The sequence below is a fragment of the Corvus kubaryi genome, unplaced genomic scaffold, assembly GCF_017639235.1.
Source record: "Corvus kubaryi isolate FWS band 111438036 unplaced genomic scaffold, C.kubaryi_AGA036_p1.0 134, whole genome shotgun sequence".
NCBI lineage: Eukaryota > Metazoa > Chordata > Aves > Passeriformes > Corvidae > Corvus > Corvus kubaryi.
The window spans coordinates 7,506,073-7,532,010 of record NW_024580668.1 but is presented as its reverse complement, the minus strand read 5'-3'; the positions used below and the strand labels follow the sequence as shown (position 1 = coordinate 7,532,010).

Below are 25,938 nucleotides of genomic sequence, written 5' to 3'. Positions count from 1 at the left end.
GGTGAGGGCGCCGAGGCGGTGGGGCCGGGAGGCTCCCGGGCCGTTCCGAACCTCCCGGTTCCTCCGGTCCCTGCGATCCCACCCCGGCGGTCCGCGGCCCGGCGGCTGCTCCGATGGCGGTGCGGGCCCGCCCGGCTCTGGAGCCCCCGTTCCGAGGGGCGCTGCAGGCCCAGCCTTGCCCCATTTGCGTCTCCCCTACCCGGGCTGCGGAGCAGCAGGAACGGCCAGGAGAGGAAAGGTTGATAAATACTTTATTCGTTCCAAAAAAAAGGTCCCAAAGCAGAAGCGACGGCGTTTACCTCTTGGTATCGAAAATATAATGCCAGGCCCCAGTCTCCCTGCTGTAAGAAGTACAGGGCTGTCTTTAAAAAGTAACTCTTTACACCTTTTCCCCAGATAACCTGTCAGGAAATACTAAAAATAAAGTGAGTGTGCAGGGAGCACCTGGCCCTTGCTGACACTGCAAATGCTGAGCAGACAACAAATCCTGTCCGTGAGCTTTGCCAATGGGGGAGACGGCTCCTTTTGCCATGGCTTTGGGCTCCAGAGGTTCCTCCCAAGGCTAGTGGAGGGGGATCCCTGCAGGGATGGCCTGGAACAGCACCGTGTCCATCTGCCCCTGCAGCACAGCCTCACGAAACCTGCGCTCTGCACAGGGGGTGCCATGAAAATACTGGGGAAGGAAACCCAGGAGGGAGAGAGGAGGACACGTGTCTCTGACACTCCACATCCAAACCCCAGGATCCTGTGCTGATGATGAGCCACTGGGCTGCATTGCAGCGTGCCCCATGGGAATCCTCTGGGATCAATCACACAGGGAGCACAGGCACTGCACGGCATTTCGCCAAGGCCAGCATGCTAAAGCACCTACTTCTGCAGAACATCGTGATAAGATCTCAGAAGGATTAAAAAAATACTGATCTGGGTTTTTCCTTTGCAGCAAAAGCAGGCCCAGCCCCATCCCTGTCCCTCCTCCTGGGGCCTGGGCCTCCATTGTCCAGCCAACACTTCCCAGAGCCGCTGCCCTGCGGGCACTCAGGCTCCTGAGAAGGGCACAAGGTATGGCCACACGTCTCTTCTCCCTCCATCATGCGCTTTCTCCTGCGCTTCCTCCAGCCCAGCCACTCCGGGAAGGCTGTGGTTCCTGGGCCAGGCTGGCAGGGGAAGCAGGGCACACGTGGGACAGGGAGGAGCTGGCAGTGTCTGTCCCGAGCGTCCTGTGCTACGGCTGCTGCTGGTACTGGCTCTCTGTCGCAGTAAAGAAATCCTCCAAAATGCTTTGTAGGTACTCAAAAGTGGGACGATCCTCGGGTTTGATCTTCCAGCACCTCATCATGACATCGTACAGCTCCTCTGGACAGTTATCCGTGCGGGGCATCCGGTATCCATGCTCCAGCGCCCTGATCACCTCCACACTTGACATCCCTGGGAAAATGGTGTGAGACAGGTGAATATCACCTGGTTTATCACTGATTTCTTTAAAAGTCATAAAAACCTCAAACCCAAAACTTCTCACCCTTTGGGCAATGTCTCCAGGAAGGAAAAAGTGGTTAGAGAGGCTGGGAAGGGGAACTGCTCTTCCTGGTCAGGGAAACGTGGACAAAGGAGATGCTGGGTTATTGTAGGGTGGAGTTTTGTGTCCCACATCAGGTGGGGTTTATAATCACTTTGTATAAATTAAAGTTTCCATATGCTGAGTGACAAACCATTGCTTCCAATGAAAACAGGTCAGTGTGGGGGCAGAGCTGCTCCTCAGAACAGCCCTTTGTGCCACCCCAGATCCTTCATGGTCCATTTGTGGTAGCATTTACAGAGTAATTTCCCATTAAAAAATGTATCAAAGTAATCCTTAGTATAAAATACAGGATGCTCCCTAATGATAAGGATTTACAGGGTTTTCCCATGGAGCTGGAGGAACCCAGGTCACACAGATGTGGCCCAGAGGGTAGAATGTGTCTTTTGGAACCAGACTAGAGGAGGCATTTCAGCTCCTTACCTGGGTAGGGGATGCGTCCATAGGTAATGATCTCAGTCAGGAGGATCCCAAAGGACCAGACATCAGATTTTATGGTGAAAGATCCATAGTTGATGGCTTCTGGTGCAGTCCATTTAATGGGAAACTTGGCACCTGGACAAAGAGATCCAATGGGAAATGTGATCTTAACCCCAACTGCTTAGAAATGGGTGGTGAAATATGGGGAACAAGAAACAAACAGAAGAGGAACAAGTGAAGTGATGCAAATGAGAGGAGCTTGCCTCTGCCTCTGTACCCAGTACGTCCCTCCTGGGGTCGGGACCACCATGGTGGCAAGTGGCTCTAAGGGAACCCCCCAACCCTTCACCCCCAGCACCTTCCCGGGCCGTGTACTCAGTGTCCTCGATGACCCTGGCCAGCCCGAAGTCTGCAATCTTGCACACCAGCACTGCTGACACCAGGATGTTGGCGGCTCTCAGGTCTCTGTGGATGTAGTTCCTCTTCTCAATAAAAGCCATTCCCTCTGCAATCTGCCACAGGGGAACAAGGCACATGCAAAGAGGCTGCTTGAAATAACACACACCCCCTCAGCACCAAAGAAGTCAACTGCTTCTGAAAAGGGTGAAAGGAGGCTGAGCCACAGCAGGAGATGGATGTCCCATCCCTGCAAGTGTTCAAGATCAGGTTGGACAGGGCTTGGAGCAACCTGGTCTAGTGAAAAGTGTCCCTGCCCATGGCAGGGGGGTTGGAATAAGAGGAGCTTTAAGGTTCCTCCTAACCCAAACCATTCTGTGACTTTCCTGCATGGAAACTGCTCTCTGAGCAAGGAATCCCTTGCAGAAGGTCAGGGTTTGGGTGACCAGCCCAACATGACACCTTTAAGCTGCTGTGTGAGAAAGGCCATGAGAACTGACAGCTGAGGAGCTCATGTGATCACCAGAGAATGTCTGTGAGTGTTTTCAGCGCAAGGTTTCATCCACAGCCATGAGGATGTGGAGAGAAGCAAATCATTCTCTGCTCAGGGAAGATGTGAGACGAGTCTCCAAATACTCCCAAAATGGCTCACTGCAATTGCTGCAGCGAGGGTCAGCATTCCAGAGCTTCCCTCAGCCAGAGCAGAAAAGCATAAGGGAAGATGCCTGGGTTCTTCCAGACTAGTTTCTGAAGAATCACCTCTGCCTGCAGACAGGATGGCTGTGATGGCCCCTGACAATCCCCCCTCACCACTCTGTCTTCTGAAGTCTCTGCACTCAGTGCTGTGTGTGCAGCTCTCAGCCCTGATCAGGCAGAGGTGACCTGGTGCGTGCACAACCAAACCCCAAAGTTGTGCTGTTACCCCATGCCTGGATGTGACCAGAATCCAGAATGCAAAGGGGCTGGAGCAGCCAGAGGGGAGACCCCCCCATCCCCATCGCCCCCACACAAGTTGGCCGGGGTGAGGTGCAGCTCTCAGAGAGCTTTCCCCACTAAATACAGAAGTAGCCAGGCAGCGCAAGAGTGGAAGGATCATTTCCATGACCACAGGTGCATTTCTGCCCACAGTGACTCAGCCCCAGTACAAATGTCAGGCTGCTGCCTGCCCGTGACAGCCCTTCAGCCTTTGCTCCCCAGTGCTTCTCTGAGCAGCCCCTCAGAGATGTGGGCCGAGCCAGCTTTGGCACGAGCCAGCTTACTGAGAACAGATGGTGTGCAGGAGTGCACAGCTCCACATATCCACAGACCCCAGCACAGCCAGCTCCAGCAGCCAGTGACCTGGTCTAAGCCCACGGGGTCTGGGCTCCCATCCTGACTTTCCTGTTGCTCAGGTGCCTCTGTGAAATATTTGAGCTCAGCTCAAAGGGTCCCTGGGTTCAGCCCTCACCCAAGGGCACTGGAGAAGCAGCAGGGACTCAGTGGTTGTGCAAATGCTTGCACATGGAGTGAGATGTTTAACAGCCCGTTCCACTGTACTCAAAATCAGCTCCTGAAAATATCCCCAAAATAATTATCACTGAGTCCTCCTGCCTCTCCAGCCACCTTCCCCTGCCCGTGACAGCCCTCTGGTGACTTTATTGAACCACAGCCCTCCTGTAGGCATTCCCCTGGGGAAACACAGTCTGCTATGCTCCCTCCAGGGGACTGGGAACCATGCCTAGCTCAGCCTCTCAGGCACTGGGAGCACACAGGATCATGCTGCAGGATTCCTGTTAAACCCACAGGGCTTCACACCACCGTGGCACTGCCCCAAAGCTGGGGATGGGGTGGGATGGGGTAGGTGTGTGGCTGTGCTGGCTTTGTGGGGCTTTGGCCAAGTTTACGGGTAAGGTTTGCAGGTAACTGTCACAGCACCAGCAAATTAGAAATGATAATTATCAATATCAATAGTTATCAATTATAGAAATTGATAACTTTGCCCTGGGTTTGGTTGGACCACACCAACCAGCACCAGCACATCCCAGAGAAAAGACTGTGCAAATGTGAGCTGTGTAAACAAGCCCCATCCTCATCCCTGCTTTCTCCACAAAGCGCAGTGGCCCTGTGGGCTGCAAGGGCTGCAGGAACCACGGCAGACATAGAAATCATAGATTTTCCAGCCCCTCAGAAGGAGCAGCCTGGCCAGTCCTCTCCTAGACTCTGTGCAGCTCTGCTGCACGCTGCTCAGGTGCAGGTGGGCTGGCTGAGTGCTGCAGATACCAGCGTGGTGAGGGGGAAGCTGCCACTTCTCCTTTCCCACGCCCCTGCTCCTGCAAGGTCAGCAAGATGGGGATGGTGAGCACGCAGTGGCTGCCTGCAGGAAAACCTCACTGCACCCCCAGCGCTGTTCAGACCAGACTTCTGACTGGCCCTGCACAAGCCCCAGGTAAGTTTCCAGGGTCCTCACTCACCCTTTTCAGGGGCACAAGGGGACTCGGAGCCAGGGAAGATCTGCTCCTTCCTCACCTGGGCAGAGAAGTCAATCAGCTTTGGGAGCGGCAGCTTGTTCCCCTCATCACTCTTCAGGAAATCCAGCAAGCTCCCTGCAGACAGGGCAAGGTGCCAGGGCTGATGGTTTAACTGGAGCCTGCACCCACCCTTAGGGTGGCACAGGGTACCAAGGAGCCAAGCAGGACAAGGGGACTCTGGAAACTCTCTTAATCCCCCATCCTGCTCCCACGGATCGGGCCGAGGGGAAAGCACCTCTGCAGGCTCCCTCCTGCCCTGTGGAGTGCTTGTACTCATCTGTCCCCTCTTGGGGGTCCCTCCTCTCCCAGTGCTGTCACCACATCCCCTCTCCCAGCACCCTGCCCCAGAGCACTGACACGCTGTGGCAAGGAGACAGAACTGCTCCCAGAGTCCTGGGAGCTGGTGCAGAGCCCACAGCCAAGCCTGGGGATGTGGAAGGGGTTGATCCTGCATCACCCCAGGGCACCTGGGTGCTGCCACTTGGCCTGGCCCACAGACATCACTCAGGGATGTGGATGGCACCTTTCTCCATGAATTCAGTGATGATGAAGATGGGCTCCTCTCTGGTGACCACTGCATGCAGCTTTACCAGCTTGTCGTGCTGCAGCGTCTTCATCAGGTTTGCCTCCTCCAGGAAGGCTTCCACGGACATGCTGCCTGGCTTCATAGTCTTCACCGCCACCTTGGTGTGCTTGTTGTAGGTAGCTGGGGATGGCACGACAGACCATCACCAGGCTGCCCTGAGAACACTGGGCTTTGGAGACAAAGTCTCAGTCCTGTAGACAGAACTGCTGTGGGAAGTTTGGAGACCACACATAGCCCCAGGCTGTCCCCACATGCGCAGCCCCAACCAGCCCCTGCATTAAGGCAGGGCCACCTCCATGTTTCTCTGCTTCTCTCCCACACTTCTCTCCCTCCTTGCCTTTTCCATTCCACCATCCCTTCACCTTCTCTCCCATCCCTCACCCTTACTCCTTCACCATCACCTTCATCATCCTCCCAACCATCTCCCCCTCACTCTCACCCATCCACACTTCTCCAAACTGCCCGGCTCCCAGCTTCCTCTCCAGGCTCAGTGACTCTCGAGGGATCTCCCAGGCATCCTTCTCCCAGGGCTTCTGTGGTTTGGGTACACGGCAGGGGTGGGTGAGCTTCTGGCACAGCCCGTCACTCTGACCTGAGGAGAGCATCCAGGGCCATCAGCCAGCCTGTCTCACTGGCCACACTGTGCTTCAAGGGAAGTTCTGGGCACTGTGAGTGTTCAGGGACACCAACACCACAGCTGTGACAGCCAGTGGGCCAGCCATGGCAACGGGAAAAGTCACTGCATGTTGCAGTCAGAGCCACAGCAGGAGCCCAAGGGTGATGGGCAGGAGCCCCTCAGCCTCTACACCCTCAGCTGCCCGGTGGCTGCTTGGCTCAGGACATTTGGGAAGGGGAGCTGGGCACCCCAGGGCTCACCTTTGTAGTACTGGACCAGCTCCTGCAGCGTGTTGAAGTTGTTTCGTGGGGAGATGTAGAAGCCACCACTGTCCAGAGTCCGGATCTTGTAATGCTTCACTGCCCCGCCCCGCAGCTCGTCCCCATCCCGCACTGACAGCGAGTAAGACCCTGGGCAGGGAAGGGTGAGCTGGCAGCTCCCATGGGAGCACATTCCTGCTGCACCTGGCCATCCTGGTGCTCCTGGCACACACAGAGCCATCACCCAGCAGAGCCAGCTGCACCCATCCCACTGTGCTGCCACCACCCCTTCAGTTCCAGGTCAGCTACGCCTGCACCCCAAACACCCAAAAGCAGCCTGAAAGGAACACATTCCCCTATCCCTGCCATGGGGTTTGGACATGTGGCAGCACCAAAGGCTATTGCAGGGGCACTTCCAGCGAGAGCATGGGCCCCCCAGTCAGTCCCTCCCTGCAGCACAGCAGATCCCCAGGGCTGGGGAGCTGGGTAGGGAGCTCCTCTTCCAGGCAAAGGTGGATGAGGGAAGCCCCTTGGGCAGCTGTTCCCCATCACGGCGCTGCGGACACCCCTCCACACCTTTCGTCGTCTCACTGTCCCTTATCATGAAGGACCCAATCATGTTCCCAGGGCCGAGGAGATGCCGCTCTGCATCCTTCCGGCTGATGTCCTTGAAAAACCACCTGCAGCAGAACCAAATGAACCAAGGAATGCTGGTGTGGGGCAGGGCTGGGGGCAGGATGTGAGGCAGGAGCAGGGACAGCACTGGTGGGGAAGTGTGGGACGGCATGGGGCCAGGATCTGACACAGAGAGATGGACTCACTCCTCTGTCTCCAGCGAGTTGGCTCGAGCAACATAGTTGCTGGGGATGAAGCCTTCACATCCTGTCACCAGTGACCGTGCTTGCCACCACTCCCCTGAGCTGTGACAGAAATGGCATTGGGTTGGCTCATGGCACCTGGACCTGGGCACCAGCAGCTCCTCCTGGGCAAATTCCAGAAGAAATTCCCAACAGGGCCACACAAGCCATCAGGAGACCCTGGATGGGGGTCTGCCAGCAGCACTTACTTCTCCAGGACCTTCATCCGCTCCCCCTTCTGGAAGCTGAGGTCCCCAGCATTCATCGCCTCGTAGTCGTAGAGTGCCAGCACCACGCTGTCCCCCAGGCCTGCAGGAGGGAGCTCCCTGGGCACCCCTCCCCGTGCTGGGATGGGGTGCCCAGCCACTCCTGCCATGAACACTGGCCAGGACCCCCACAGTACCCAGCACCTCTATCTTCATCGTGTCACATCTGGCCCTTCAGGGGAGCCCAGAGCTCCCATCCCACCAGGACTGGCAGTGTTCCGCCCTCGGTCAGAGAGGATCCAGCCATGCTGCCCCCACACAATTCCACCCCCTGCACCCACTTGCAGCCCCCTTGTACCTACCATCCTCAGGCAGGGTCACAGCCATGCTGGGGACATTATTCTGGAAAGTGCAACAGAACCACAGAGTGATGTCACAGGTGGCACAGACCCGTTTCCCACCAGGGGTCTTGGCCCCGACAGCAGTGGCAGGGGCACAAGGGCACCTGAGGAGCAGCACCAGCACCACCTGACACAACAACCCACCCAGCACCAGCATCTTCACCCCCTCCCAACACCTTCCTTTTTCTCTCCCTTTCTCCATAATTCCTGGATTCCCATCAAGTCCACTCTGTGCTTTATCTCAGTGTGGCCTGGGCTCCCACTCCATAGCCAAGTCCCTGCCCTGGTGCATGGGCACTGCTGGTGCCCTCAGCTGGCTCCACTCTCAGTGCTGGTAGCACTGCTGAGGAGAGGGGCTGAGCCCCCCGTGACGGCTCAGCCCTGAAACCCCTCATCACTCACCCGCCTGTTGGTGGCTGTGGGGTCCCTCACATAGTGGCCCTGCTGGATGGTGGGGCCAGGATCAGGGGCAGGGTCAGTTTTTATCATCTCCTGGACACCAGCTTCCTTTGACCTCACGCAACCCATGCTGCAACCAGGGAAGGGGAAGTGAGGCCATTGCGACAGAGGTGAAAGCCCCGCTTCAACCCCAGTCCAGCCCTGTTCCCATCAGCTCCCACCCAGCATAGGGCCCCAATGCCCACCCGGCTGCTCTGCTGTGACAGAGAAAACTTTTCTCCCTCCACAGCTTCAGGGTACTGGGGTGCCCAGTGACATGCCAGAGGAAAAGGGATCTCCTGGAGATGTCACAGGAGCAGAATTTTGGGCAGATGAGCAGCTGCCATGGAGCAGCTTCCCAGCCCTTCTGGGATCCAGGACAGGGTGCAGGCACTGGGCACCATGGCAGCAGAGAGCCACACTCAGCATCTTCTGCAAAGACGGGCCCTCATCATGGTGAGCTCTGCTGCAGCTCAGGGGTCCCCCCATAGCACCCCCGTGCCTGTGGCCCCCCATCACCACAGGTCACCACTCCCCACTGTGCTCCCCTGCTCTCTGCTGGGTGGGAGCTGCCCCAAACAGCCAGTCCAGGGCAAAGACGAATGCTCAACTTTCTCCAGCTCCCCAAGAAACCCAGTGGGAAAAAAAGGCTGCAAGAAGCAAGAGTGGGAAACCCCTTGCAAATGCACTTCCCTTGGCCAGGGAGACCTGGGTGCAGAGAAAGGAGAAGGTGCTGGTGGTGACAGTGAAGGAGGAAGCTCAGGGCTGAGCCCTCGATATGCACAGCACAGCTCTTGAGGGACATTGCTGTCACCTCCACAACACCCCATGATCACTCCTTTTCTTTCCCTGCGTGCCAAAGCCTGGCTCAGCCTTGCTCCCAAGGGCAGAGCAGGAGCAGCCGTGGCAGCCACGACAGCTCATCCCCCTCACTGGGGACACCCTGGGCACAGGCTCGGGACTGTGCCAGATCCATCCTGGCGAACCCACACGGTGCCCTGCTTAAACTCAGATGTGGCTCACACCATCACCACTTCAGGTATTTGCTGTGCCCGTCCCACACTGGCTCAGGGCATCCAGCCCTACAAAACACAAACACCCCGGGCGGTCCAAGGGTCATTCCCACTGGCTCCTGCGGCATAGCTGGCATTCCTGATGTGTCCCACCCCGGAGAGCCAGGTCCCAGGGCTCATGCGGTATCCCCAGTCAGGAGGACCAGGTTGGATGAGGGTGCACATCGCTCCCGGAGCACGGCTGCCCGCAGCCCTCTGCCCTTGCTGCCCCGTGCCCTCGGTCCCCGACAGACCCTGCAAAGCCACCCCCAGGGACCCCCTCGTCGGGGCTACACCGTGCCCAACCGGGGCTGCACCGGGACCCGTGGGACTCCCGGCCATCGTCCCATCCCGGTCACCCCGGGTCCGCCGCTCTGAGCGCGACCGGCGCGGGGTCGGACCCACCGGGCTGCCCGGGACCGGCTGCGGCGCTCCCCCGCCGCCCTCGGGGCTCCGCGCACGGCTCCGCTCCCGGAGCTCCCACCTTCGCTGCCGTCCTGGGCACGTCCCCGTCGCGGGTCCCTCTCCCAGTCCCCGTCGCGGAACCCGGGCTGCCGCCGCCGCTCCGCTCTGCCCGGCTGCTCTCCCGCCGCCTGCCCGGTACGGCCCCGCCCCCGACTCTGACGGTGCCTTCTGTGCCGGGCTGGGAGCGGAGACCACCACCCACGAGCCGCACCCGCAGGGAAACCCCAGCCCTGCGTGACACCACTGCTCTTAGGGACCCCCGACGGGTGCCAGAGCCCGTCTGTCCATCCGCTGCCCCCGGGACACAGGACAGGTCTGGATCCCGCATCCCGGGCAGCCCCCAGGATGTGTCCTCGCCCGGTGCAGGGCCACGGAGGGTGGGGGGCACACGGCGTCAGCCTGGGTCTCTGTCCCCAGGAAGGAGAAAAGAAAGCCCTGAGCATCCCGTGGTGGGGTGCAGGACATGGAGGGGGGTGCAGGACACAGTGGGTGCATGGGGCTGGCTTTGTGAAGCACAGCTCAGAGAGGTCCGGCTATCCCTGGGCTTTTTTGTGTCCCTGCTGGCGCTGGTATTCCCGTGCCAAAGCTTCTCTCGGCGCCCTACCCAGCCCCACGGTGTTCCAGCCTTTCTTCTGGATTGCCCAGACAACCCCTGAATTCGGGATGGAGGCAGCATGAGCAAGGGGACCGACGGCTCTGTGTGATCCTGACCATGGGCTGCTTGGGCTCAGGGTGTCAGAGGAAGCAGCCAGAGCTGCTCCTCATGAGGGTTTGCATATGTAAATTTTTTAGGAGAAAAAATAAGCTGCTCTGGTAGCCCCAGCGTCTGCTGATCACACACCACCCTGGGGCTGCAGCGCCGTCCCGCAGTCCCCACCAAGGGACATTGGCCAGGGGATGTTGGCTCGGGGCCATCAGCCAAGGGCCATCAGCTGCGGGATATTGGCTGGGGTACAGTGGCCAGGGGACATCAGCTGAGGTCCATCGGGCAGCGGGGAGCACGGCCCTGTCCCTCGGCGGCGGAGGGGCTGCAGGGCGGGACTGCAGGAAGCCGGGTCCCGGGGCAGGAACTTCCTTTTGTGAAACACCCGCAGCCCGCGGCCGGACGAATGTCGCACAGGCGTCGCAGGCAGCAGCAGCCCAGCTGCGGCCACCAGCCCTTTCCTCTCCCAGCACGCTCTTGCTGACCCCTTCCATTGCTCTGAGCATCTCCTGGAGCCAGCCAGGAACAGCCGGCAGCACCCTGACACTGGTAGTGACCTCCATGTGACACTGGAACGGGAGGTGTCCAGCCCAGCCCAGCCCAGCCCAGCAGCCCCCCACCCCAGCTCACCCCCACACCGCAGCAGCCCCTGCACCATGACAGGGCCTTTCCCAGGGAAAAACCTGCTCTGCTCCCAGCCCCAGCATTTAATTGAAATCTGCAGAAATTACAGCACATGTGTCTCCCCCACGGCCATGGCTGCCCTGTAATTCCAACAGCCTTGACAAGAGCTGACAGGGCAGTGCAGAGGCCTGTCCCCTCCCACGGTGACAAATGCACCCTCCCTAGTGCTGGGGCAGAGCTGGGCACCTGCTGAATCTGGTCCTGGAGGTGCAGCACCACATCAGTGAGCAGGGAGGGGACAGCTGGGTTTTGGCACTGGCTCACAGGTAGTTGTCCTCTTCCTCTTCCTCCTCCTCCTCCTCCTCCTCATCCCGTGCCAGCGCCTCAATGTCGTGGGTGATGTCGGTGATCATGCGATTGAAGGACTCGGACTCGGAGCGCAGGGACCAGCTGTCGTAGCTGCGCACGGCCGAGGCCGACGTGTTGCTCATGCTGCGCTTGATGCGGCCAAAGCTGTCAGTGAGGATCCCGCCCTCCCGGATCCCGATGCTCTCCAGGAAGGTCTCAAAGTAGCCGATGTCTTGGTCAGGGATGAAGGGCCTCATTCCTGTCATAGGCACAGTAAACCTCGGAAGCATTGGGGTGCAATGCCAGCCCCACTGGCTGCTGGCAGGAGGTTTGTCCCATCCTCTCCCCACTAAGCAACGGGGTCCTGACATCCCCTGAAGCACACCCAGCACCAGCACCGTGTCCCCAAGGGACACACAGACATCACCAGGGTGACACGGGTTGGCTGCAGACACTCACCCAGGAGGAGGAACTTCCTGCGGTCCCCGTAGAGGCGCAGGAGCTCGGTGCAGTATTCCTGCACCGGCGTCCCCAGCCGGTACTCGCGGAGCAGGATGGCAAACTGCTGGATCTCCTGCGGTGACAGCTTGTTGCGCAGCTGTGGTGACACGGAGACAGGTTGGTCTTGGGGCCACTGGCAGCACACAGCTCACAGCCCACCACCCTGTGTCCCACTGCTGTTCTCTGGTGCAGGGGGCCTAGACCTGCCCGCTGCCCCCTGCCCCAGCTGCTGGCATTGCTGGCCTGCTGCTTGTCCCCGTGCCTGTCCCTGTGCCCTCACCGTCACCATGTAGTCCTGCAGTTGCTCCAGGCCCGCACCACTCTGGTCGCTGCCGCTGCAAGCGGTGGCCAGGCTGTGGTGGGAGCGGTGGAAGGAGGGTGAGGAGGTGCCGCTGTAATACGCTTCAAAGGTCTCGTGGGAGCCATTGCTGTGGGAGGACACGGGTCAGTGGGTCCCTGTACCCCTCGTGGGCCCAGCTGCCCCCACCCACTGCACAGCATCCACCATCAGGTAGGGCTGGGGCATCACTGCAGCTGGGACTGGCACCCACCCAAAGGCAGGGGCACCCACCCAGGGGCAGGGGTATCCCACACGGGTCCAGTGGCACCCATGCCAGTCCAGGGCACCCTGGGGGAGGCAGACTCACAAGGAGCTGCAGCAGCTGTAGTCAGCATCGTAGCCGTATGTCCCATCTGTGCGGCAGCTCTCACCTGGGGAGGGAGAGCTGAGATCTCTTAGCAAACTCCCCACGATGTGTCCACATACCCCCACCTCTCAGCCCCATGCTGTGCCAATGCACCCCCACCCATCAGCCCCATGCCACCCCGCTTGGTGTTCCTGCTCCTGTCCCCAGCCACTCACTCCTGCTGGAGAGCCAGGGCCGTGTGGGCGTGGAGGTGTAGTGGTACCCGGCGCGGTCCACACACTCGATGCTCTGGTCGCCGTAGATGATCTGGAACACCTGGCAGATGAGCGCACAGGACTCCTCGCCAGCATCCTGCAGCGGGAAAGAAGGAGGACAGTGAGTGCCGGCGGGTGGGCAAGTGGGCAGTGGGTGGCACACACCGGGACCGCTCACCCTGTTGGGCACGGCGAGGATAATGAGGTTGGAGTAAGCGTCGGGGCAGGGCTCCTGGGGGTCCAGGGGGTTGCTGCCGGCGTGCCGCCGCTCCCAGCTGCCGAAGCCGGTGCCGCGCTCCCAGCTGCCGCCGGCGGTGCCGGCCCGCCGCCTCTCCCAGCTGCCGCCGCACGGCTGCCGCCGCTCCCAGCTGCCCGAGGGCCGCCCGCGCTGCCGCCGCTCCCAGCTGCCGCCCCGCCGCCTCTCCAGGCTGCCGCCCTGCCGGCCCTCCTGCCCGCCCCGCGCCGCCCGCCAGTCCAGGCTGCAGATCGTGTGCCGCCGCTCCATCGGGCCCCCGAGCCGGCCCTCCGGCCACGAGCCCCCCGCACGTTTCTCTGCGGGAAACGCCTCCGGCACGCCGGCCGGGGCCGCCTCGGGGTGCGCTCCGGCGGGGACCGGGTCCACTCCCAGGCCTGAGGGGGGCGGGGACAGGCAGGGCGTCAGGGCGGGGGGCTGCGCTGCCCACCCTGCCTGGCCCCCAGCCCCTGTCCTGGCCTCCTTGTCCCACCAGCCCAGCGGGATGCAGAGGGATGGCGGTGTGGGGTGAGGATGTGGGAGCCTCCGTGGTTTGGGGGCACCCCTCCAGGACTCAGTATGTGGGAGAGGATGGGACACGCCAAGACAAGGGCAACGCGGGATTTTGTGCTCAGACCGTGCTGCCGCCCTGATAGGCTCTGACACCCATCACCCGCCGTGCTCCAGCCCCCCGTGCCCAGGGGACGCCGACCACTCGGCTGGTGGCCCCCGGCCGGACCCCCGCACCGGTTTTGAGGATGAGGAGGTGCAGGGCATCGTCGCGCAGGTAGGAGGCCGCTGCGATCTCGTGTGTAGGGATTCGCAGGATCAGCTCCTCGTTGTCGCGCCAGGTGAGCAGGAGGCAGCGCGCCGAGAGGCTGAGGATGCTGTCCTGCTCTGGCGTCGTCTGCAGCGGCAGCTCCTTCAGCTGCTGCATGGACAGAGTGCAGGGCGGGGGGGTCGTGGGGCACCCGGCAGTGTGGGGTACCCAGTGCCCACCCTCTGGGGAGTGGGGACCCCTCTTACCCTGGCCGTGTCCAGCAGCTGCAGCACCTCATCCCGGCTGGAGGGGTTCAGGGAGGATGTCACCCATGTTAGATGACCTAAAAACTGTGGGGGGAAAAATCCAGTGCAGCTTGGGGAGGCTGGGGCATGCACCCTCTCCCCCCCCTTCCCCATGGCCCCAAGGTCAGGACACATCTCCCTGGGGTTCAAGGAGCCCTGCAGTTAGGGGGTCCTCCCTGCACTGCCAGCACACCCTCCTCCTCCCTGGGTGTTTGCCTGGGCAGGGAGGAGACCCGGACCCTTCTGGTCACTGTGTGTAGCTCTCAGCATGGTGTGGTGGCCTCATATCCCCACCCCAAGCAGGAAGTGACCTCGGGCACCTTTGGGGATCCCTTTACCTTCACCTCCTTTTCCACATAGTCGTGCAGCAGGATCTGGGGGTCGATCAGGTAGTCGGGGGGGTAGAGGGGCACGGAGTGCAGCGGGCGCCGATAGACACTGCTGCGGAGTGCTGCCCTCCGCGCAGCCTTCGGGAAAACCAGACGCTTGATGGGCGACACGAAGCCCTGGCAAGGGAACGGGCACGGGGAGGGGTCAGCACCGCGCACCCAACCCTGGCCCCCACACGCGGGGTCCGTGGCACCCAGCACCTGGGGGAGCGGGGGGGGAGGGACAGCTGAGCACCTCTCTGCTGGCTCTTTCCACTATTTGGGTGGCCCCACTGCGCTGTGGGGGGGGTGCAGGGCCTCCCAAACTTGTGCATCTCACCCGCTCCCACCCTCCTGCCAGCCCTCCGGACGCCGCCCCCAGCCCCGCGCACCTTCTTGCCCTTCTTGGCCTCGCTGTCCATGGCAGGACGCGGTGCTGCGGCCGCCCCCACTGCCTCGCTCGGCGCCGCGGCGCTTTCCTGTGTCGGAAACTCCACCAGGATAGCTGGGATGTGAGTTCCTGCCTCTCCTGGGGGGTGCTGGGACTGGGCCGGGCCGGGCCGGGCTGGGCTGGGCTGGGCTGGGCTGGGCTGGCACTGGGACTGGGACTGGGTCGGCACTGGGACTGGGATAAGGGCTGAGCTGTTACTTGGGCAGAAGGAGGGGCTGAAGTTGGCTGGGGTGGGACTGGGGCAGGGACTTGGACTGGTGCTGGTGCTGGAACTGGGGCTGGGGTTGACACTTGGACCAAGACTGGGGCTGGGATTTGGGCAGACTGGTTTTGAAGTGGGCTGAGATGGGACTGGAGCAGGTGCTGGGACCAGAGCAGGTGCTGGTGGTCCCTGCAGGGCTCCACTTCGGAGCAGCCCCTGCCCCTCACTGCAGGGCTCTTTCCTGGGGCTGGGGCTGGTTCTGCTTCCCTGTGACCCCACATCAGCCCCATCCTCAGGGGGCATCTCTGGGGGCTCCCAGCCTTCACTGCCCACATCCTGTCCTGCTCACAGGGGGTCCTGGCACTGGGAACGGCCCTGGCACTGAGAAGAGCACTGGCAGGACCCCACACATCTGCACCCAGCACCCCGTCCGCACAGCTGCCCATGGGGCCAAAACCCACTGTGGGTCTGGGGGTCGGCCAGGGATCGGGGCCCCCAGCAGGGAGGAGATTGGCCCGGCAGTGGCCATGTCCGGCAGCTTCCTCCCCGGGATGATGCATCCTGCCTGTGCACCCCTTCCCTGCCGGCCACCACACCAGGGCCACTGGCACCAGCCAGGACCACCAACACCAGGCAGGCAGCGCTGCTACAGCCATCCTGCTCTGTTAATGACACCCCCGAGCACCCCGGGACAGAGAGGAATCATCCTGCCCTGCTTTGGAGCCCCAGCCGTGAGCTGGAGGTGCCGACAAAGACAGAATCCCACAGGCAGGGCTTATTGAAATGAATTTAATATCTCATGTTGCAGCAAAATTAAAAATATACAAAAAGTTTGTGGTATACAAAAAAGTCTCGGGACGGACCCCGGCCTCCCGCTCGCCCCCGCCCACGCCGAGGGTCCCAGAGAAGAAGGTGGCACACAGAGTATTTACAGTACGTGACAGCAGCCGCCGGGTCCCAGCGCTGGGGGATCCAGGGATGTGGCTGAGACCCCGCGGCAGCCTCTGCCAGAACGAACTTCCCTCACTCCCTGAAGCTGGAGCAGCCCTGCTGCAGCCCTGGGTGACAACCCCAGGGACCAGAACCCCACCCCCCCATCCCCAGTGGGAGCTCGAGCACCCCTGGAGCTGTGCCCATCCTGGCCCCCGGTCATGCCCCCTTTGTCGTCCCAGGGAGCAGGCGCTGCCGTCCCGGTGCTGCCGCTGGCAGCAGGGCGCTGGGTTTGGCTGCCCCTGTGGCACAGGCTGGGTGGAGGGCAGGGGGGGTGGCCCGGGGCAGGAGCGAGACTGAGGGCTCCCCCCCAAACCCCACACGTGGCCAGACTCCTCTTCCCAGAGCAACCCAGGGATGAGGGTACCGTGGCTTGAGTGCATAGAAAAGTGTCCCTCTGACCCACCCGTGTGGCCCTGGCGTCCCCACACAAACCCCGGCATGAAGAGCATGGCGGGTGCAGGTCACCCCAAATGGCGTCTGTGCCCTGGGATGAACAGGGAGAGGGGCTGGGGCAGGGGGAGCCCAGAGGGGCTGCCCCGTGCTGGCACAGTCCCCATGTGGCCCATCCCCAGATCCTCCGTGAGCCGGACCAGTGAGGAGCTGCCACCACCTGGGCACTGTACAGGGGCTGCGGTGACACTGCTCGACGCCTGCAGCGGTGAGCCCCCGGACCAGCCTGGCACCCCTGGTTGCTGCCCCCCCCCCTTCCCTGAGGAAAAGAGACCTCGCCCCAGAGCCGCCCCACGCCCGGGGCTGCCCCAGCACGACCAGCACACACCGCCGGGGGCTGCCCGTGACGGCGGTGAGGGAAGGGCGCGGGTGGCGGGGGCCCAGCCCTCTGCCCAGCCCCTGCCACGCTCTGCACCCTCCTCCTAACGGGTTTCCAAAGCTTCCAGTTAGCACCAGTTAGCACCAGTGACCCCAGCGATGGCCAGCCCAGCCTGCTGTCACCCCAGCTACCAAGAAATGAGAAACAAAAGCAACGTGATGCCACCGCCACCACACACCCACCCACCCCGGCCGTGTTGCAGGGCCGGGCACCCACACTGGCCCTCAGGGACCCCACATCCCAACCATTCCCAGGTGCAGCTCGCCCATCCCATCCCTCCCATCCTCTAGTGCCTCACACGGTGCCCCATGGCACAGAGGGGCTCTCAGTGCTGCCCACGCTCCCCAGCCCGGGCAGGGCTTGGCACTGTGGCTCGGGGCAGCCAGAGGCCGGGACCCTGTGGAGCCAAGGTGGGGGCACAGGGGATGCGGGGAAGGCACAGGGGCCGCGGGTGCAGGGGCAAGGGGCTGGAGCAGCACAAGGCTGGGGAGTCCAACAGCTCCCCTGCCCTGCAAACCCCTGCCAGCCCCTGCACACTGACACACACACACACACATGCACACAACCCCCTCGGGACAGTCCCGGCTTGGGGGCACAGGGTACATTCAGCACAGCCCCTCCTAGGGGGCCAACGGATCCGGGCAGGACCAGGGACACATTCAAACCCGGAGCCCAAGCAGCCCCACTCCTCTGGGGAGGCAGGAGCAGGCGGGGGCAGGCGGGGCAGGACAGGGACAGGCACGGGAGAGGCAGGGGGGACACAGGGTGAGGTCAGGGGAGGCATGGTCCCAGCTCAGGTTTATACTGGGGAGCTGGAGGGGGCTGATGCTGATGAAGGAGTGAATGGAAATGCTCCTGGATGGGAAGTGATGCCAACCCAGGAGAGGAGAACGGCTGGGGGTGAATCCCACTTTGGGGAATCCGGGGAATGCTGGCGGCCCCACACACACCCTTCAGTGGTGCCAGCCAGGCCCTGCCACCCCCGGCCCCAGCGGAGGTAGAAAATGTCACACAAAATGTCACCATTCAGGTGAAAACAAACCCGATGAGATGAAGCAGTTCCTGTGGGGATGGGGGGGAGGATGGGGCGCAGCCATCCTGGCCACAGCTGGGGACCCAGCTCAGAACCAGGGGTGCAGGGTTTGAGCCCACCCACGAGGGCCCCCCCAGGCCAGGGTCTACTCCCCACAGGATAGTGGAGACCCCATGGAGTTGGAGACATGGCTCAACCCTGAGCCAGGGGGACTGAGGATGGATATGAAGGGGCTCACTTAGGGTTGGTGTGGCAGAGTGTGGGGGAAGTCAGACACATTGGGGGGGACTGGATGGACCCCGGCTGTCCCTGCCCCAGCTCTCTGGGGGTGACAAGCTCCATGCACACCCCAGTGCAGCCATGTTCCATCCTCACGGCTCTGCCGTGGCACAGGAACCTGTGTTCCCATGTGCTGCCCACTGTGCCCCACCATGCCCCACCGTGCCCCTGGCAGCTGCCAGCCCCCATCCCAGGGTGCCCCCGGTGCCCATCCTGCACCACTGTTAAGGGCCACAGCACCCACCGCCTGGGCTCAGGCACCGGTGAGGTATTTTGGCAAGGACGAGCCCTGGAGGGCGTGGGGGCGGCCGCTGTCGGGTGGGACGGGTGTGGGCTGCGAGAAGGCAGCGCGGGGAGGGGATAGCACCAAGAGACCTCCCCGGCCACCGCCCGCGGGGCGCTTGGCATGGCGACACGGCAGCGCCGGCAAACCCGACGGAAGGCAAACAGCTGCAGAGACGCAGGGTGGCCTGGGCGGCACCGGGGCTCCCGCCGCAGCCTCACGCTCCCCAACCTACACGGTGGTCTCATACTCCAGCACCTCCTGCGGGGCGCCGGGGGTGCGGTACTGCAGGCGTGGGGTGGTGGGCGACGCGTACTCCAGCGCCAGGATGGTCTTCCGCAGGCGCCGGTCGATGAAGTGGGCATCCCAGGCCGGGTACTTCTTCCTGGGCAGGTCAATGCGGATGACGGGCCCCTCTGTCCGCGGGGCGCGGGCGGCCGGCGCCGGCGGGGCACAGGGTCTCACCTGGAAGACGGGCACGCAGCTGTCCCGCTCCCCCGGCGCCCCCTCCCGCTCCCCCCCTGTAGTCCGCGGCAGCGAGCGGGGGGGGCTGGTGACGGCTTCCACGGGGGACCCCGGCACTGGGGGAGGCTCCTGCCGGAAGATGCAGCCCACAGAGCGGTGGCTGAAGATGGGGCCATTGGGGTGCAAGAGGCAGTAGTAGATGAACATGAAGAAGATGCCGAGGGCGAAGCTGGAGCTAACCACGCAGACGAGGATTAAGGCGTCGAAGTCGGAGGTGGTCCTGCGGTCGTAGTACAGGAACCAGAGGATGGTGAGGGCGGCGTTCTCCGACAGCGTGATGATGTAGTAGATGCACATGCGGTAGCGGCTCCGGCCCTCCTTGACGTTGAACCAGCAGAAGATGTAGATGATGCCCACCACCATGTTGTAGATGATCTCCTCCCACTTGGACATGCAGAAATCCGTCTCGCCCTGGATGATCCAGAAGGTCATGATGCACCAGTGGGTGACGATGAAGATGCCGAAGTAGAGCTGGAACACGGAGGCGAAGAGGGCAAAGGCGATGGCACGAGCAGCGATGGTGAAGAGGTGCCAGAGGATCTGCACCACGGCGCCCTTGTAGGACATGGGCATCTTGTCCTCCCGCGAGTCCCGCAGCACCTTCTGGTAGGACGCGATCATCCAGGCCAGTGAGACCAGCGAGGCCGAGGCCGAGAGTCCTGCAGGGAGTGGCCATGAGAGCCCATGGAAGCCAGGGACCCCCCTCCCACCACCCTGTCCCCTGTGAGGGCTGTCCCTTACCCTGCAGAGGCTCGATGCTGTTCTGCTGCACCATGATGCTGAGCTGCAGCACGAGCTGGGGCGCGCTCTTGAGGAAGGCCTCCAGCAGCCGCAGCATGCTGATGTCTGCGCTCTCAAACATCATCCGCCAGTAGAAGTGGCGGCGGCGGTGCTCGGCCTGCCACCGGCTCTGCAGCCCCAGGTACAGCGTGCGGAGGTACCTGTGCGAGGCAGGGGAAGGGTGAGATGAGCCCACGCTGCCAGGTGAGCTCAGCCCACTATACCCACACCAGGAATGCCCTGTGACTGCTGCCAACCTGTTCCTGCTGATTTGGGACCGTGGAAAGCTGCCTAGGCTAGGGTGCCCGGGGATACAGGGCAGCAGCAATGGTGAACACAGCCCTGTTCCATGCTAGGGCTCCAATTTGGGAAGGGGCAGCTTGTGCAAAGCCAGCTCAGCACCCCAGAGCCCCAGGCCATCACCCCGCTGCCCACCCAGCCCTACAGTACCTACCCACCCATCACCTCAATCCTTAACCCCTCATGCAGGGTCTGGCTTCCCCCAGCTGAGGATCCACAGCTCCACTCTCCAGCCACCCAAGGATTCAGGGTGCCCCAACCCAGCACCACATCCAGCTACTTCTCAAAAGGGATATTTTGGTCCCAGTTGGCACAGAGCCCACCCTGCTTCTTCCTGCCCCAGCCAGGATGGAGGCACCAGCTGGTTGTGCCATGCTGCCCGCGGGAAGCTCCCGGCACTCATGCCGGTGTTGCCTGGGCTCTTGGCAGGGCTGCGGGCGCAGCCACATGCTGGCCCCGGCCATCTGGTCATCGGCCGGGGGTCAGCGGAGGTGTGTGTGGCACCGACGCACGCCTGGCTGAGTCACCGCCACCAGGGACCCTCCCCACGGCATCGGGCCAGATCCGGCACCGCAGGAGGGGATGCAGGCCTGGCCAGGCAGGGCATCCCCGGGCAGCCCTGCCTGCACCACGGCCAGGGCTCTGCTGGCAAGGAGGAGAAGAGAGCCGGATGAGGAAGAAAACAGGTGCAGCAGGAGGACGTCAGGCCATAGATTCCTCCCAGTGAATAAAATCCTCTGGCAGAGCAACGGCTTCTCCATCAGCTCCAGAATGTGCTGCCAGACAACTCCATCAGCCCAGAGCATGGGAGAAAGCCTGATCGCAGCACTTTCAGCTCATCCGTCAGCAGGAGGAGGCAGGAGCCAGCCCTGCTCCCACTGCAGGGACAGCCAAGTGCTCCCACCCCAGGGCTGCACAGCCTGGAGAGCACAGTGAGGGCCATCAGCTGGGGCCACCGAGCCCTCAGGACACCCTGCAGCCATCTGCTCTACCCTGCCAGCCCCACTCCCAGCCCTCACTGTCTTCTCTGTGCTGGTGTCAAAGTGACGTGTTAACCTCCACCTCGGGGGCAGCACCTAATTTTAGCCTTTGCTGCAGCCTGTCCCTCACTGCTCGGGGAGAGGAGAGGCTGTGGCCACCCAGTTCTGCATCCCAGTGCCACCTGCTCACGGCAACCAGGTCAGCACTGCCATTGTGGCACCACCACAGCCACTGCCCCTCAGAAGGGCCCAGTGTAGGACTTTCCTCGCTGGTGGGGAGCAAACCAGTGAGCAGCCCAGGGGTAGAAGGTACAGCATAGGGGGAAACATTTGGGGAAGTGATGTAGAGCCCTGGCTGCTGTAGGGCGTCACTGCTGTCCCAGGGTGCCCATGCCTGAACCAGGCTTGGGAGCCGGTGACCTCATCCTGTCCTTGTAATTAGTCTTGATAATTGGGCTCATCAGCACTGTGATCCCACTGTCCATGTCGCAGAGCAGCCCCTGCACCCACACTACAGAGCCCCCAGCCCTGGGTCCTGCACCGTTCAACAAGTGACCCGTGGCCTCCCCAGCTTTCAGCAAGGGCACAATGATCCCTCTGTCTCTCCACCAACTCCATAGGTCTCATTAAAATGAGATTTCATCTCCCATCAACTCGCCCGAATGAAATGTTGATTCTTATTTGTTCTGCATTTGATCATCCCGTGGTGTTTCAGCCCAGTGAGCGATCCTGGCACTGCCAGCGCAGCGGGCGCTCCCCAGCCCTGCGCCGTGGCAGCTGCACGGGAAACACAGAATCAATCACTTGAAAAAAAATCATTTAATTTTCAAAAAAACTGATGATGAGGCAGAAACCGACAGCAAGAGCTCTCAGGGCTAATTGCTCCCTCCTTTGTATTGCAAAGAGTGATCCAACAAAAACCCTGCAGCAGGAACTTGGTGGCTTGGGTGGGCATTGCTTTTGTCAGAGCCCCACTACAGCCAGATTTATCACCAGTGTCACCATTTGCCCCCAACTCCCAAATACTGAGCCCAGTTTTCAGGTGTTGGAAAAAATGAACGAGGAGAAAAGCCCAACACTGGTTACAAGCAAATCTGCTAATCATCATCCTCAGATGGAAAAGGACAAGGGACCCTCTGGTCCCAGAGTGAGCAATAGGAAGTGTGATTTTCCTACAAGATAATTTGGGATCTCATCCCTTAATCCTGTATTTAAACAAGGAGAAAATTGCTTCTCTGTTACAGCCATTTTAATCCCTCACACATCCTACCAAGCCAGGTCATCAGGGAGAGCTGCACATGTGCCCATGTCACCTCACTCACTGTGTCCCACTCCCCAAGGTGTCCTGGGTACTTGGGGTGGATGGAAGTACCTGAGGGCACTTGTGCTCAGGGAAAGGCTTGGTCTGGCCCTAAAAACCCCTTGTCCTGTGCACCAGGGCCAGGTGGGGACCCCCAGAACCGGGTCCTGCAGCAGGACAAGCTGATACCCCAAAGCTGGGTGCTCCCAGGGCTGGGAGGGATCCTCTCCCACACAGACAGAGCAAAGCTCCAGGGAGCAGAGTGGTGGGCAAACCTGCAGGTCCCAGCTCTGCCATCCCTAATGAGCCCACCCAGGATGTCCTTGCCCTCCTGGTCTGCCAGCAGACTGGCACCAGGACTGAGGGGTGGCACTGGGTCCCCAGTCCAGCAGATGATGCGGGTACACAAGCTGATGGGGGCTTTCAGGAAGAGAGGGAACCAGAGGTTTGGCCCCAGTGATCCCAGGCAGCCAAACCACATGTGAACCTGGGCTAACACAGGCACAGACAGGGCTGTCCCCAGCCCAATGGGACCTGCAGCACACCCTGGCCAGCTGCCAGCCCACAGAGGTGGCAGGGGACCCTGACATGCTTCTGGGCAGGAGGCACACTGGCATGCGCAGCACCCCTGCCCTGCAGAGCTGCTTTGGTGAAGAATCTGGGGACTTTGTGAGTGGATAACAATTCCTGAGCTGCAAAACCATCCAAGCACGGCCCACAAGCACAGTGGTGGTGTGGGACCAGCTGGGGACAGGCCCATGCTGCTGCTGCTTACATAGGCACATGGTCATGGCACCAGCAGCATCTCCAGAGACCACCCGTGATGGAGTCTGTGCATGTGCACCATGAACATACCAATGACAACTAACTTCAACAGCTTTAATTAGGGATAACCACAGAGCCAGTGCTCAGAGCTGCTTTTGCAGGTGGGAAGCAGCTCTTTTTTAGGATTGGGGGTCTTTATCACAGGTGGGGCTCAGGGCTGTGCAGTGAGGTTGGTAGAGGTGAGATCTGCAGAGGTGTGGAAGGAGGCAGGTAAATCAGGAAGGGGGAGATGTTTGGCAAGGGGCACAGTGCTCTGACCAGGGAAAATCCTTTCTTTCACCTGCAGCATTTATCCAACACTTCTCTAACTGCCACATCCTCCTGTACCGGATCCAACCCCACTAATGGGTTTAACAAACTGCATTTAACTGGTCACCCGGACTAATCCCAAATCCAGAGATTAGAAAGAGCCTCAGCTGCTGCTTGAGACCAACATGTCCTGGAGGGTGAGTGCTGAGAGTTACCGCTTTAATTGGCTTAGGAGTCTCCACGGCGCAGCCGATCCGAGAGCGGGACTGACACTCCCAGGAGCAAAGCCCCCGGCTGCGGCTCAGCTCCAGCTTGGGCCGGGATCAGGTGTGTCCGGCTCACGCCAGCTGCAGGCAGGGCCAGAGAGCTCCTGTCCTCTCCCTCACCAGCTCCCCTCGCACACTGAAACACGTTTTACACCCACCCTGCAGCCAGAGTACCCCGAGAGTGGCCTCGTTGTCAGGGGGATGGGGGAGGGCAGGTATGTTGGCAGGTGTGCTGGGCACGGCAGACACTGCACTGTCAAACAAAGTTAAACACCCCGGAGCATCCCAGAAGGAGCAGCAGAGGAATGAACAAGCAGACACCAACAGGGATCGACCGGAGAGCCTCTACTACAGCACTCAGGAGGGGAAACAGGATGGAAACCCGAGCCGGGAGTGCTGCCGGCTCCACGCATTGTTCCGGGAATTTGCCATTGTCTGCCCTCCCGGCACCAGCTCCTCGAGAGCCGCTCGGTGCCAGCGCCCGGCTCTTCCCCAGCGCCTGGGGTTGGAGCTGGGAGGGCATGGGGCTGGGTGCACGGCACAGAGGAGGAAGGTGCCACGAAAGCATCACCTTGGGCATCTGGGGAGTCTGCAGAGAGGCAGATGAAGGGCCTTGAGCTGCCCCAGCCGGTCTGTCTGCTGCTTGCCCTGCCCACAGCACCAGCCTGTCCCCAGGACTGGGATGGGGCAGCGGCAGAGCCTGAACAGGCTGGGGACCACCAGCGCCTCCTTGCCCATCACCCCACAAATACAGCGAGATCAGGACAAGAGCCTCGAGGTGTTCAGGGCCCAGCATAAACACTTCACACCCCCAGGACCACACTGCCATGGCCAGGCAGGTCCCCAGCAGGCCCAGCACCACCTGGCAGCACGGATGGCAGGGCTGTGGCACCGAGCTGGGCTGCAGCTCCTCACCCACACCCACAGCTCCTACCCACAGCTGGGGGCTCTTCCCCACCACCCATCCTGCTGGGGCTGCAGAGAGATTGATCCTTGTGCTTTCCACAGCTGCCTGGGCCCCTGCTTCACCTCTCCATCCCCACCCACTTCCCTCATGCCCTGCCAACCCTCCTGAGGTCTCCGTGGTGTTATCCCCACCCATGTCCCTGCTGCACTGTGCCGCTCCCTCCAGGCCCCGCCTGGCTCCATGACCCCCATGTCCCCCCTCCCCCCGTACCTCCAGACCTGCCCGAGCTGCAGCAGGTGGATCAGGCCCTGCAGCAGCCCCATCCAAGCCCCCTGGACCCTAACCCCCAGGTACCCTCGTACCTCCAGACCTGCCCCAGCTTCAGCAGGTGTGTCAATCCCAGAAGCATCCCCATCCCCATCCCCCAGCACCCCTATCACCCCGATACCTCCATGCCCTCTACCCACACACCCCCTGTACTCCCATACCTTCCCATACAGTCAGACCTGCCCCAGCTGCAGCAGGTGAATCAGGCCCTGCAGCCGCTCCATCCCCCTTGCACCCCCACCCCTCAGGCACCCCCACGCCCCAGGTACCCCCGTACCTCCAGACCTGCCCCAGCTGCAGCAGGTGGATCAGGCCCTGCAGCAGCCAGACGCAGAGGCGGCAGCAGCCGCGGGGGCCGCTGTCCTTGGTGCCGCCGCCGCTGTCCTTGGTGCTGGCGGCGAAGTCGTAGACGAACCACCTGAGGCTGAGCATCTGCACCACGAGCGAGGGCAGCAGCACGAACAGCAGCGTCAGCCCGAACCACCACCGCTGCCCCCGCACGTAGTAATGGGCCGCCAGCCACAGGTCCGAGGCACCGTCCGCGAAGCAGACGAGGAGCGCGCAGAACACCCAGCACCCGTCCCGCAGCCGGTACCGCCGCGCCGGGGGCTCCGCGCCCGCCTCCCGCCGCCCGCCACTGCCCTCGGGGCTCTCCAGCAGCACGGCCGGGCCGCCGCCGCCGCCGTCCGACTTCGCGGCCATGTTGTCGGGGGAAAGGAGGAGAAAGGAGGGAGCGGGAGAGACTTCCGGAGGGATGGAGCCCGCCCCGGCAGCGCCCGCCCCCGCCGGCCTCGCCCCGCGCCCGCCGACACCGGTTCCCCCCCGGCCGGCGCCGGGAGCCCCCGGCGGGTCCCGCCGCTCCGCCGCCGGAAGGGGCAGCCGCCCCCCCC

The 25,938-nt window shown here is 61.9% G+C and overlaps 3 protein-coding genes across 3 annotated transcripts; all 3 read right to left on the bottom strand.

Annotated features, from left to right (window-relative positions):
* Positions 1-234: 234 nt before the first annotated feature.
* On the bottom strand, positions 235-9,920 carry HCK (HCK proto-oncogene, Src family tyrosine kinase). The gene is made up of 13 exons (XM_042048389.1): positions 9,797-9,920; positions 8,225-8,351; positions 7,784-7,823; positions 7,425-7,524; positions 7,180-7,278; positions 6,935-7,038; positions 6,359-6,508; positions 5,922-6,074; positions 5,420-5,602; positions 4,895-4,971; positions 2,352-2,505; positions 1,997-2,128; positions 235-1,425 (listed from the first exon to the last, which is right to left on the bottom strand). The coding sequence occupies exons 2-13, from the start codon at positions 8,348-8,350 to the stop codon at positions 1,223-1,225; spliced, it is 1,521 nt and encodes a 506-aa protein (XP_041904323.1). The 5' UTR covers position 8,351; positions 9,797-9,920; the 3' UTR covers positions 235-1,222.
* A 1,252-nt stretch (positions 9,921-11,172) lies between these two features.
* CCM2L (CCM2 like scaffold protein) lies at positions 11,173-15,035 on the bottom strand. Its single transcript, XM_042048360.1, has 10 exons — positions 14,912-15,035; positions 14,490-14,657; positions 14,113-14,196; positions 13,834-14,017; positions 13,033-13,484; positions 12,816-12,951; positions 12,601-12,664; positions 12,234-12,381; positions 11,912-12,050; positions 11,173-11,711 (listed from the first exon to the last, which is right to left on the bottom strand). Exons 1-10 carry the CDS (start codon positions 14,939-14,941, stop codon positions 11,425-11,427), a joined length of 1,692 nt encoding a protein of 563 aa, XP_041904294.1. The 5' UTR covers positions 14,942-15,035; the 3' UTR covers positions 11,173-11,424.
* A 912-nt stretch (positions 15,036-15,947) lies between these two features.
* On the bottom strand, positions 15,948-25,809 carry XKR7 (XK related 7). The gene is made up of 3 exons (XM_042048344.1): positions 25,326-25,809; positions 19,856-20,055; positions 15,948-19,773 (listed from the first exon to the last, which is right to left on the bottom strand). Exons 1-3 carry the CDS (start codon positions 25,748-25,750, stop codon positions 18,821-18,823), a joined length of 1,578 nt encoding a protein of 525 aa, XP_041904278.1. The 5' UTR covers positions 25,751-25,809; the 3' UTR covers positions 15,948-18,820.
* Between the last annotated feature and the right edge of the window lie 129 nt (positions 25,810-25,938).

Bases quoted from the DNA above. Each gene is read 5' to 3' on its own strand.
- HCK (XM_042048389.1), bottom strand. From the start codon at position 8,350: ATGGGTTGCGTGAGGTCAAAGGAAGCTGGTGTCCAGGAGATGATAAAA. The intron at 2,129-2,351 runs GTGCTGGGGGTG...CTCTTTGTCCAG, and splicing joins TGAGTACACGGCCCGGGAAG to GTGCCAAGTTTCCCATTAAA. The intron at 1,426-1,996 runs GTAAGGAGCTGA...CCATTTTCCCAG, and splicing joins TGGACGCATCCCCTACCCAG to GGATGTCAAGTGTGGAGGTG.
- CCM2L (XM_042048360.1), bottom strand. From the start codon at position 14,941: ATGGACAGCGAGGCCAAGAAGGGCAAGAAG. The intron at 14,658-14,911 runs GTGCGCGGGGCT...TTCCCTTGCCAG, and splicing joins AGGCCAAGAAGGGCAAGAAG to GGCTTCGTGTCGCCCATCAA. The intron at 12,051-12,233 runs GTGAGGGCACAG...GTGTCACCACAG, and splicing joins TGCAGGACTACATGGTGACG to CTGCGCAACAAGCTGTCACC.
- XKR7 (XM_042048344.1), bottom strand. From the start codon at position 25,750: ATGGCCGCGAAGTCGGACGGCGGCGGCGGCGGCCCGGCCGTGCTGCTG. The intron at 20,056-25,325 runs GTACGGGGGTAC...TGCCTCGCACAG, and splicing joins CAGCTGGGGCAGGTCTGGAG to GTACCTCCGCACGCTGTACC. The intron at 19,774-19,855 runs GTAAGGGACAGC...CACTCCCTGCAG, and splicing joins CAGCATCGAGCCTCTGCAGG to GACTCTCGGCCTCGGCCTCG.